General features: G+C 35.8%; 2 protein-coding genes and 1 long non-coding RNA gene across 5 annotated transcripts in view; 2 read left to right on the top strand and 1 right to left on the bottom strand.

Annotated features, from left to right (window-relative positions):
• LOC136026702 (brefeldin A-inhibited guanine nucleotide-exchange protein 3-like) overlaps window positions 1-1,512 on the top strand; it is a 197,688-nt gene extending 196,176 nt beyond the window's left edge. For all 3 annotated transcript variants that reach the window (XM_065703456.1, XM_065703458.1, XM_065703457.1), the window contains exon 29: window positions 1,226-1,512. In XM_065703456.1, the coding sequence (XP_065559528.1) occupies window positions 1,226-1,289 (64 nt within the window). In that variant the 3' untranslated portion in view covers window positions 1,290-1,512. The remainder of the gene's footprint in view (window positions 1-1,225) is intronic.
• On the top strand, window positions 1,405-1,848 carry LOC136025814 (lysine--tRNA ligase-like). The gene has a single exon (XM_065701805.1). It carries the CDS (start codon window positions 1,405-1,407, stop codon window positions 1,846-1,848), a length of 444 nt encoding a protein of 147 aa, XP_065557877.1.
• A 2,133-nt stretch (window positions 1,849-3,981) lies between these two features.
• Window positions 3,982-12,991, bottom strand: part of LOC136026704 (uncharacterized) — a 29,366-nt gene continuing 20,356 nt past the window's right edge. Inside the window, exon 3 of the long non-coding RNA XR_010617394.1 lies at window positions 3,982-8,265. This is a non-coding gene — a long non-coding RNA (uncharacterized LOC136026704). The remainder of the gene's footprint in view (window positions 8,266-12,991) is intronic.

The following is a 12,991-nucleotide window of genomic DNA, read 5'->3' as shown; positions in this document are numbered from 1 at the left end:
AAACTGCTTGCGAGCAATGGGATTATCAAGAGACTTTGGCATTTTAAGAACAACGGCATAGGATGTCTGGGGATTGACTGTTACAGGATTGGCGGGGCCTGGGACACTACTCGCTGAAGGGCAGCATAGGCTCTGTGCTTTAGCCATAGACACAAAATTCTTAAATTCTAGACATAAATCATGTACCTTGCGGGTTAACGTAGCACTTGCCTCGCCAGGAATTGTGGGGGCTTCGTCCGGTTCGTATATAACAAACTTCGGCAGTTCCACTGAATTCTTATCGCAGTAGTCTAAAACTTTCAAAATGTCTGCAAATGTATCAGCAACTTTCAGCCTTTCACTTGGTCGAGTAGCATAATTCGCCACAGACCAAATTGTTTTCTTCGCTTCGCTCACCAAATCGTCGGCGAAAAAATCGCAACCAGTTTTGATAATATCGGCATTTGCATTACCTTTTGATTTCGCCCGCACGGCAAAATTTAATATAGCGTTATGTACTAGTCTATTAGGCTGCATCCCATGAAATATATATATATATATATATATATATATATATATATATATATATATATATATATAAATAATATAAAACATGAGATCTTCTATTGAGACCAATCCAGATTCTGTTTAAAATATAGAATTGTAACTTTCAAAGTCTAAAATTTTGTTGATATTGGGATCGTTCATGGCTGGAACATGTAACTGGTCAATACTGATGATGCAGCTTTTAGATGCCGTGATGAATCTGAGAAGGCTCGAAATAATAAAACATATAAAATAACATAAATAGATTACTCATAAAAGGCAAAAACAGCAATGTTTTTTCTGTGATGCAAAAACTCACAAAGGCAAAAACAAAATTAAATACTCTAGGCAAGAAAATTAATTAGCCAACATCAGAAAGGGGAAAAAAATGGAAAATGTATATGTTTATTAATTGAAATTTTTCGCGTAATGATTAATATAACTTTTAAATAGGTTTCGTCTTGCCATTTAGAATGTCTGATTTAGGAGCAGCGCGCTTGCATCGATGCATGTCATTGAAATTTCATATTCGAAACTTCGTTAAACACTACAAAATGACGCACGATTTTCGGTAGTTATATTTTGATTCTTTTATTTTTTAAATTCTTTTAATTTTCTAAATTTTTGCTTCGTCTTTTGGAAAGCCAAACCACTTGGTATTTCAAACCACTTCACCTTTGATTTTGCACCTCTTTTGTAGGTATGGTCCGGAGTATTCACGGAACATGTATAATAGAATACAAGCCAAAAGGTGGCCCAACTGAAACTATTAATTTTACTCCACCATTTAGGCGATTGAAGATCTTTCCAGAATTGGAAAAGCGACTTAAAGTGAAACTACCACATCCCAGAACTTTGGACACCCCTGAAGCTGTGGAAATGTTAGATAAAATTTGTGTGGACAATCAAGTAGACTGTCCAACTCCGCGAACTGCCCCACGATTACTAGATAAGCTCATTGGTCACTTTTTAGAAAAGGAATGTATAAACCCAACATTCTTAATCGAACATCCCCAAGTTATGAGTCCACTAGCAAAGTATCATAGATCTGATGAAGGCTTAACTGAACGATTTGAGCTATTTGTACGCAAAATGGAAATTTGTAACGCTTACACGGAACTCAATGATCCCATCGAACAACAAAAAAGATTTTCTCAGCAGGCTAAGGACAGAGGAGCTGGAGACGAGGAAGCGCAAATGGTAGATGCGGATTTTATTATGGCATTGAAATATGGCCTTCCGCCAACTGGTGGCTGTGGTATGGGAATTGACAGGATTGCCATGCTCTTGACGAATTCTGACAGTATTAAGGTGAGATTCTAGCTTTTGTCTTTTTTTTGCATGCAATACCTAATTGATTATTATTTTGGCATGAATTTGATTATGGTTTTTATGACACTTGGTATTAACCGAGTGACATATAGCAATCGCAAATTCTGTCGGTCTGTTGCTCCTGGTTTTGCTACCAAAGGCACTTCCAGGTAAGCTAGGACGAAGAAATTTGGCGGGCGTATCAGGGGCCGTTTAATTTGGAAAAAATGAAGTATTTTTTAACTTAAGAACGGTTGATCAGATCTTCAAAATTTGATATTTGGAAGGATATCGTGTCTCACAGCTCCTATATTAAATCCTGACCGGGTCTGGGGACGTTTGGGGGAGTTGGGAGGGGGAAACCTAAAATCTTTGAAAACACTTTAGATTGGAGGGATCAGGATGAAACTTGGTGGAAAAAATAAGCACAAGTCATAGATTCATGATTGACATAACCGGAACGGATCTGCCCTCTTTGGGATAGTTGGGGGGGGGGGTTAATTCTGAAAAAAATTAGGTATTTTTAACTTACGAAAGGGTGATCGGATCTCAATGAAATTTGATATTTAGAAGAATATCGTGTCTCGAAGCTCTTATTTTAAATCCCGACCGGATCTGGGGACATCGGGGGAAGTTTAGGAGGGGGAACCTAAAATCATGGAAAACGCTTAGAGTGGAGAGACCGGGATGAAACTTGATGGGAAAAATAACCAGAAGCTATAGATACGTGATTGACATAATTGGATTGGATCCGATCTATGGGGGGCGGGGGTAGTTCTGAAAAATTAGAAAAAATGACGTACTTTAAACTTACGAAGGAGTGATCGGATCTTCATGAAACTTGATGTTTAGAAGGACCTCGTAACTCAGATCTCTTGATTTTAAATCTAAACGAGATCCAGCGTCATCGGCGGGGGGGGGGGGGGCGGGGCTGGAAATCTTAGAAAATGCTTAAAGTAGAGAGATCAGGATGAAACTGGGTGGGAAGAATAAAAACAAGTCTAAGATGCGTGACTGACATAACCGGCCCCACTCTCTTTGGAGTTGCAGGGGGGGGGGGTAATTCGGAAAAATGAGGTATTTGCAGGTTACGAATGGGTGACCAGATCTTAATGAAATTTGATATTTAGAAGGATCTTGTGCTTCAAAGCTCTTATTTTGAATTCTGACCAAATCCTGTGACATTGGGGGGGGGACCGGAATTCTTAGAAAACGTGAAAATAGGGGTATTTTCATCGTACGAATAGGTGATCGAATCTTAATGAAACTTGATATATGAAAGGATCTTATGTCTCAGATGCTCCATTTTCGACTCGAATTGGATCCGGGGACACGGGGGTTGGAGGAGGGAAACATAAATTTTAGAAAACGTTTGTAGTGGAAAAATCGGGATGAAACTTGATGGGAAGAATAAGCACAAATTCTAGATACGTGATTGACATAATTGGAACGGATCCGTTCTCTTTGGAGGAGCTGGGAGGTGTTAATTTGGAAGATTTAGAAAATTGAGTTATTTTTAACTTCAGAACAGGTGTTCGGATCTTAATGAAATTTCACATTTAGAAGGAATTCATGTCTCAGAGGTCTTATTTCAAATCTTGACCAGATCTATTGATATTTGGGGGAGTTGGAGGGGGAAATCGGATATATTGGAAAACGCTTAGAGTGGAGGAATCGGGATAAAGCTTGGTGGATTGAATAAACAAATGTCGCAGATATGTGATTGCCGTAACCGTACTGGATTTGCTCTCTTCTGGGGAGGTGGGGGGAGGGGTTCAGTGCTTTGGCGAGTGTGGTGCTTCTGGACATGATAAGACGATGGAAATTGTTTGGCGTCTCAGGGACTTGCACAAATTGACTTGATAGTCATTTTCCCAGATTCGACCATCTGGGAGGCTAAAAGAGAGTAAAAATTAGAAAAAGGAGATATTTATTAGTTACGAGTGGGTGATCGGATCTTAATGAATTTTGATGTTTAGAAGGACAGAGCTCTTATTTTAAATCCCCACCGGCATTAAACCTCTGATTTTCCTTTTAAATCAATCTATTGGCTTTTGGAATTTTGATTTTTATTAATGGTTGTACGAGGAGTGGCCATATTCAGAATATCTTTGAATTTTGTAGACAGACGTGTGATTCCCCTGTTCACGCTAGAATATTCAGTTCTTTCGCAGTTGTCCTAAAATACGATCCTGTCATAACTCAAGCTGTGAATAATTTGAATTAGTTTGAACTTTCCGATATATTAAAACACATGCACAAAGAACGATAAAAAGTAAAACTCGTATGCTGATACATTTGGCCGGAATGTCCAACATCTGAAACACTAAAATGACTTAAAAAATCACACTCCTTCGGGAAGAGTTTAACAAAAGATGCGCATAGTCTCTTTTAAAACTGCTTGTGAATTATGTAGCAATTCACTCGAAATGGCAAGGTTGTTTTGTTGCACTTTGTAACTATTTAACCAGAACTTGAATATATGAAGTTTTTTAATAACAAAAATACGTACTGCAGCGGTAGCGATCATGCATTTCTTTTATTTTTTATGTCATATCCGCTTACAGTTGTTTGTATGTGTGCGTCAGTTACTCTAGTTATAGGAAGAAGATAGAAAAAGATTTCCCCAAACATATCAAATAAAATTTTTGAGATAGCCATTTTGTTCAACATAATTGAAGGGTCGAAAACTGTGTCTGAGGATGACAACCCCTCCCCCATGGCCCTCAGTGCAAGAGTTGTAAGTTATGCCCTGGGGACATATAAGGTATATATAGAAAGAGTGATCGTAGAAACTTTTGAAGGGGCTTATTGAGCTCGTAATCAGATGTTGTAGTGTCCTTTTTAAGACTCAGAGTGATCGGAGAGTACCCACCATAGCTCGTATTTTCCTGATATGCATCTGATAGAAATTTTGAGATGGTCATTTGTTGTCGTAGAAACTTTGAAAACACCTCATTCGATTGGAAATTGAAGGGGCCAGTGCCCTTCTTCTAGTCGAAAGTGATTGGATGGCAACTAACCTCCTTCCTTCACCCATTATTTCCCCAAACACATCCAATCAAAATTTTGTGATAGCCATTTTGTACAACGTAATTGCAAGGATTGGAAATTGAGGATGATTCTACAATTAGAACATAAAACGAGCATAAAATAAACATAGAAAGATCATACAATGAATGCACAGAAAGCAGTCCAAACTGACCCATAAAGTATGACCAGAAGAATATCCAGAAATATACCAATAATGCAACGTAGATGGGTAAAAAAAAAAAAACGGCCAGTCACGTAGCACACGAAAAACAAGAAGAAAGAAAAATAAAGCACTGAGAACTACACTAAGGATGATTAGCGTTGAGACTGGCAAGAACAGATGCTCCAGCACAATCAATATCACCTTTAGTCACTATCTTACTGGGATCTATACCGTGTTTTTAAAGGAGGCACTAGTACTCTTTTCACTCTACTAGCAATCTGGGGCAATTATCACTGTACTCTGGTTAGTCACTTCCATTTGAACCTGTTACAGCTATAATCTTTCCCTCTGCATAGCGTTCTACAAATTCTATTTCGTCTATAATGGGTACATGATGGAACTCCTTGATGATTATATCACCAGGAGCAATGACGGCCACTGGATTCGACAAGAAATTATGTAGGATTTTATATGTCACTAGTACATGTAGGGTCTGATGAAACTTATAATAAACTAAATTGAGCTTTTTTTTTTATATTTACAAGTTTAACTTATGTAACTGTATTTTCTTATGGTCCACTGCATCCACTAGATAAATTTGAATAGTTTATCATTTAGTAATGCTTTGTACTGATAATAACTCCAGTTCATTATTTTTTCAAACAAACAACGACTCTTTGTATAGGAAGATTTCAAACAGAGAAGCACTCTACTAGAAATATTCAACACCTGCGACAACTTGTGAAACATTAAATGTTCTACAGAACAAATTATCTGACAAGAATTAAAATAATCGTATTTTCTTACTCTTCCTAGGATCACAGTGTCCAGATTGATCATTAGCTCGGTCAAAAAATCAAACTGTTTCCAAATAAATTCAACCTCTATTGTCAACTTTAGTAATTTTATTAGCTACCACTGCTTAGAAACCCACTAGTTTTGTTTTTTGCTCCATCTCCGGTCCCGATAAGACCGAGTCATCATATGACTGTTGTTAATGAGACAATAACTTAAGCTACATAATTTTGGTTGATGAGACTGAACCTAAAGTCTTTCTCTTTCGTTGTTTCTGCTTTTACCTCTTTGACCGTAGAATGAATTCTTGAATGACAATCTATTTGACTAGAATATTGTTCCGTTTTGACTGTTTTTCTTTTTACGGTTTGACTATAGAAAAGTCTCATCTAACAACACACTTGACTGAAATATTTTTGTTTAATTCTTTTTTTTTGTGCTTAAATTGTTTGCTGTCATAAAGCCTGTCGCACGTCAGGAACAGAAAAAGACCACCGCTTATACTGTTTTGTAAGGCCTGGAGAAAAGTAGTTTGCCTTCTTCCCCCAGTAGTTAAGTCCAGAAATAAAGTAAATAAGCTAGTAATCCGAGTAACCGGATTACTACACCAAATCTTTTGGTAAAAATCGTTTTAATGTGTTGATGATCAGTTATTTGCTTGAGTCATCCAAACTTGGTCATTTTATCACAGAACTATGTTCAATCATATGGTGTTTTTCATTTAGAATTGAAATGTCAAAGGTAGAACCTGTTGCATAACAGTGGTAACCAGCATATTAAGATGGAACCCAGAACCTAAATCAACAGTTCTTGTACTTTCATATTTCTACAACTACATTGGTTGCAAGTTCATGAATTAGGCTAAAAGCGATTTTAAACAAACAGATAAAAACAAAAAGTAATATTTTTTCGTTCCCACAACAATAAGGGTGTATCTAACATTCTCACAATTTCACACAATATCTAAAATTTACTGTATATCACGCCCTAAGAGCAAAATTGTCTGACTAGTCGAGAATAATCCAAGGAAATTGTGATCAAAGATTTTGAATATTACTTTTAATAATCAAAACTGAAATTTTTCTAACTGAAATTTTCCAGTTAGAAAAATTGTGTTCTCCTTATTTTAGGAGGGGGCGGTTAAGGGTTGTAGAAAGAAATACGCGGATAAGATTATGTTGCTCATATGACCTTAGGAAAAGTACTGAAGTGTTGTTTGTGACGAAATGGGATTTTCTAGTCCTGAGCAACAGAGGGTCATTCCATTGCCTGTCTAATTACAGACAGTATTATTTTCTGTTAACTATTGCTATTTCTTACTTGATTTGTCAACAATGGATCATCTTTTTATTTTCTTTTTTAAGACGTAGTTATTAAAAAGTGCAATGTATTAATGTTCTTTTGCTTCAGTTGCTGAAAAACAGAATATGCAATTGTTATCTTGCCATTTCTAATTGATCATTCGACAGAGCTGAAAAGAATATGCTGAGATATGCTCGAATGGCTGAATTAGCTTCAAAATTAGTAACAACGTTGTTAATACTATTTGTTTTCAAGATACAGATATGCTCATTGAATTCTCTGGTATACATTGGATGTTTATTTGGAATATAATTTTTCCTTTTATTTTCAGGAAGTATTGTTGGGGCCAGGACCAATACTTGTTAAGGAGTTTTGGACAGTTAGTTTTGTCGCCAATCGTCGCTTTAATTTGTCGTTAAAATGTTTCCTTTACCATTGGAGTCTTATTTTCGTTTCTTTAATTACATTTACCAGTTATGTCTACAAACCTTTTGCTAATTGGTTTGAAAAGTCTTAACAACAGAGGAAGAGAGAGACTGCTTGCAAAGGATTTTCTGGTTCAAAAACTTTTTTTTTATTGGCTTAAAACTTTGCTCAAGTTTTAGATGTAATTGGATTATAGAAAGGCTTTCCTTTAGAACGTCTTTTCCTCTCTTTATGTGTAAATATTTATTTAATTTGCTTACGAAATAACGTCACAGGTGTGCAACATCGGAGCTCGTATGGAACTTCGCAATCCATTCACTTCTTGCCTTTCTCATTTCTCTCTCAACTCACTTTTTCAAATGTTGGTTGGGTCGCTCAATTGCTGTAATCGAAATTCTTGTTGTGATGTGACGTTTCATGTGACATATCCTTTGTGATGTTTCAATTAAATAAGGAGGATTATATCTTTGGTGATCCAAGTCTTATTGTCGTGGAACTTTTCTGCCTGGGACTTCATTTGCAGTCTCATTAGGGAGATGGCGCATTCAGCCGGATGGCTAATTTTTATCAATAGTTTTACGAGGAGTGGCCATATTCAGAAAATCTTTGAGTTTTGTAGACAGACGTGTGGTGCCCCTGTTCACGCCAGAATATTCAGTTCTTTCGCAGTTGTCCCAAAATACGATCCTGTCATGATGTTATAACTCAAGCTGTAAATAATTTGAATTAGTTTGAACTTTCTGATATATATTAAAACACATGTACATAGAACGATAAAAAGCAAAAATCGTATGCTGATACACTTGGCTGGAATGTCCAACATATAAAACACTAAAAGGACTAAAACATCACACTCCTCTGGGAAGAGTTTATCAAAATATGTGTATAGTCTCTTTTAAAACTGCTTGTGAATTATGTAGCAATTCATACGAAATTGCAAGGTTGTTTTATTGCACTTTGTAACTGTTTAACAAGAACTTGAATATATGAAGTTTTTTAATAACAAAAATATGTACTGCAGCGGTAGCGAGCATGCATTTCTTTTCTTTTTAATGTCATCTCCGCTTACAGTTGTTTGTATGTGTGCGTCAGTTACTCTAGTTATAGGAAGAAGATAGAAAAAGATTTCCCCAAACATATCAAATAAAATTTTTGAGATAGCCATTTTGTTCAACATAGCTTAAGGGTCGAAAATTATATCTGAGGATGACAACCCCTCCCCCATAGCCCTCAGTGCAAGAGTTGTAAGTTATGCCCTGGGGACATATAAGGTATATATAGAAAGGGTGATCGTATAAACTTTTGAGGGGGCTCATTGAGCTCGTAATCAGATGTTGTAGTTTCCTTTTTAAGACTCAGAGTGATCGGAGAGTGGATACCTCCCACCATAGCTCGTATTTTCCCGATATGCATCTGATAGAAATTTTGAGATGGTCATTTGTTGTCGTAGAAACTTTGAAAACACCTCATTCGATTGGAAATTAAAGGGGCCAGTGCCCTTTTTAATAGTCGAAAGTGATTGGATGGCAACTAACCTCCTTCCTTCACCCATTATTTCCCCAAACACATCCAATCAAAATTTTGAGATAGCCATTTTGTACAACGTAATTGCAAGGATTGGAAATTGAGGATGATCCTACAATGAGAACATAAAACGAGCATAAAATAAACATAGAAAGATCATACAAAGAATACACAGAAAGCAGTCGAAACTGACGTATAAAGTACTGACCAGAAGAATATCCAGAAATATACCAATAATGCAACGTAGATGAGTAAAAACAAAAAAAAAAAAAACGGCCAGACACGTGGTACACGAAAAACAAGAAGAAAGAAAAATAAAGCACTGAGAACTACTCTAAGGATGATTAGCGTTGAGACTGGCTAGAACAGATGTTCCAGCACAATCAATATCACCTTTAGTCGCTATCTTACTGGGATCTTTACCGTGTTTTTAAAGGAGGCACTAGTCCTCTTTTCACTCTACTAGCCATCTGGGGCAATTATCACTGTACTCTGGTTAGTCACTTCCATTTGAACCTGTTACAGCTATAATCTTTCCCTCTGCATAGCGTTCTGCAAATTCTATTTCGTCTATAATGGGTACATGATGGAACTCCTTGATGATTATATCATCAGGAGCGATGACGGCCACTGGATTCAATAAGAAATTATATAGAATCAGAGAAGCACGATTTTATATGTCACTAGTACATGTAGGGTCTGATGTGGAAGAGAGGAATAAAAACAGAAGAAATTCCAATAAATAGGGGCAAGCACAGGAGTAACGAGCATTATCATTTTTCAGCAAATAATTCACAAACTTTTAATAAACTAAAGTGAGCTTTTTTTTATATTTACAAGTTTAACTTATGTAACTGTATTTTCTTATGGTCCACTGCATTTACTAGATAAATTTGAATAGTTTATCATTTAGTAATGCTTTGTACTGATAATAACTCCAGTTCATTAATTTTTTCAAACAAACAACAACTCTTTGTATAGGAAGATTTCAAACAGAGAAGTACTCTAAATCTAGAAATATTCAACACCTCTGACAACTTGTGAAACATTAAATGTTCTACAGAACAAATTATCTGACAAGAATTAAAATAATCGTATTTTCTTACTCTTCCTAGGATCACAGTGTCCAGATTGATCATTAGCTCGGTCAAAAAATCAAACTGTTTCCAAATAAATTTAACCTCTATTATCAACTTTAGTAATTTTATTAGCTACCACTGCTTAGAAACCCGCTAGTTTTGTTTTTTGCTCCATATCCGGTCCCGATAAGACCGAGTCATCATATGACTGTTGTTATTGAGACCATAAATTAAGCTACATAATTTTGGTTGATGAGACTGAACCTAAAGTCTCTCTTTTCGTTGTTTCTGCTTTTACCTCTTTGACTGTAGAATGAATTCTCGAATGACAATCTATTTGACTAGAATATTGTTCCGTTTTGAATGTTTTTGCTTTTTGCGGTTTGACTATAGAAAAGAGTCCCATCTAACAACATATTTGACGGAAATATTTTTGTTTAATTATTTTTTCTGTGCTTAAATTGTTTGCTGTCATAAAGCCTGTCGCACGCCAGGAACAGAAAAAGACCACCGCTTATACTGTTTTGTGAGGCCTGGAGAAAAGTAGTTTGCCTTCTTCCCCCAGTAGTTAAGCCCAGAATTAAAGTAAATAAGCTAGTAATCCAAGTAAAACTGTTTAGACGCCGATTATACCTAATTTGGCCGAAAATATTAGAGAAGCTAAAACCAAAAAATTCATAGCCAGTTCCCGATTTAGATACACCAAATCTTTTGGTAAAAATCGTTTTAATGTGTTGATGATCAGTTATTTGCTTGAGTCATCCGAACTTGGTCATTTTATCACAGAACTATGTTCAATCATACGGTGTTTTTCATTTAGAATCGAAATGTCAAAGATAGGACTTGTTGCATAACAGTGGTAACCAGCACATAGATGGAACCCAAAACCTAAATTAATAGTTCTTGTACTTTCATATTTCTACAACTACATTGGTTGCAAGTTCATGAATTAGGCTAAAAGTGATTTTAAACAAACAGATAAAAACAAAAAGTAATATATTTTCGTTCCCACGACAATAAGGGTGTATCTAACATTCTCACAATTTCACACAATATCAAAAATTTACTGTATATCACGCCCTAAGAGCAAAATTGTCCGACTAGTCGAAAATAATCCAAGGAAATTGCGATTAAAGATTTTGAATATTACTTTTAATAATCAAAACTGAAATTTTTCTAACTGAAGTTTTCCAGTTAGAAAAATCGTGTTCTCATTATTTTAGGAGGGGGGCGGTTAAGGGTAGTAGAAAGAAATAAGCGGATAAGATTATGTTGCTCATATGACCTTAGGGAAAGTACTGAGGTGTTGTTTGTGACGAAATGGGATTTTCTAGTCCTGAGCAACAGAGGGTCATTCCATTGCCTTTCTAATTACAGACAGTATTATTTTCTGTTAACTATTGCTATTTCTTACTTGATTTGTCAACTATGAATCATCTTTTTATTTTCTTTTTTAAGTCGTAGGTATTAAAAAGTGCAGTGTATTCATTTTCTTTTGCTTCAGTTGCTGAAAAACAGAATATGCAATTGTTATCTTGCCATTTCTAATTGATCATTCGACAGAGTTGAAAAGAATATGCTGAGATATGCTCGAATGGCTGAATTAGCTTCAAAATCAGTAACAACGTTGTTAATACTATTTGTTTTCAAGATACAGATATGCTCATTGAATTCTCTGGTATAATTGGATATTTATTTGGAATATAATTTTTCCTTTTATTTTCAGGAAGTATTGTTGTTCCCATCAGAGAACCCCCCCCCCCCAAAAAAAAAAAAGAGGACGGCAGAAAACCCTGAGAAAAAAAAAAGAGGACGGCAGAAGATTCCAAATAAAACAACAAAACTGCAACTCTAAGATTCACCATGTTTAAACTGACTTGGAACAATCTTGTCTTCAGTATCTTTTTAATATGCAGCTAACCTAATCACCTTAGGAGATTCATTGTCCTCAGGAACAAAATTAATGTTCATCGTATTTAGTTGACAATTACAGGACTGAAAGAGAATTTCAGTAAAAATTGTATATCTAAAGTAAATGGAGACATACAATAGACATGGCTGGGAACTGATAGTTAACGTTATTTTTGTGCAGACAGGCTTAGTAAAAGATTAGGTTTCTAACGTTTACTGCCCAGCCTATTGATTTTAAAACTCAAAAGTTGTTGTTCCTAGATAACAAAATTTATTTTTTCCTAGAACCAATTTACTTAGTTTCATGAACCCGCTTACCTGCCAAGGTTTCAGTCATATACTGTTGCTTATTCCCGTTTGGAAACGAAGTTGAATAAAATTGGCCAGACACTTGAAGCTGTCAATGCCAAGCTAACTATATACGAGCTCAACTTCCTGCAACTACCAACTCCTACTGCTCGTACCATGGAAGCCCATGCTACTTTTTGTCCCTCTTTTTTGTCCCTTTTTACTCAGCCCTCTTTTTTGTCCCTTCATTGTTATGGATCAGATGAAAATTATTTAGGTGTCAAAATCTGTGACGTAGTGATAATTGATACTTCTTTGCTGCACAATAAGAATACCCTTGCTTCTTTGACTAGTTTTGCCAAGGCTTGTAAAAAGTTAAAAAATCTGGTATCGAAAAGTTAGGTTTGGGCTGGGTAATTATTGGTGATCTAAACTGTGACATAATAGTGTGAATATTTGTTTTTTAATAATAATGATTGTGTTAACTCTTTAAATTAAGGAAGTTTTGCTATATTTAGAGTGAAGATGTTGAAGTGGCTGGGCATATCTGTTAGCGATTCACTTCCTAGCACCCGGAGGAAGTTTTTAATTAATACTTTAGATAAGTTAAGAATTGGCTATGCTAAAATTGTTG

This window comes from Artemia franciscana, chromosome 4 (genome assembly GCF_032884065.1).
Source record: "Artemia franciscana chromosome 4, ASM3288406v1, whole genome shotgun sequence".
NCBI classification, from domain to species: domain Eukaryota; kingdom Metazoa; phylum Arthropoda; class Branchiopoda; order Anostraca; family Artemiidae; genus Artemia; species Artemia franciscana.
This window is presented reverse-complemented; position numbering and strand designations above follow the sequence as displayed.

Coding starts and splice junctions, on each gene's coding strand:
- LOC136025814 (XM_065701805.1), top strand. CDS start 1,405: ATGTTAGATAAAATTTGTGTGGACAATCAAGTAGACTGTCCAACTCCG.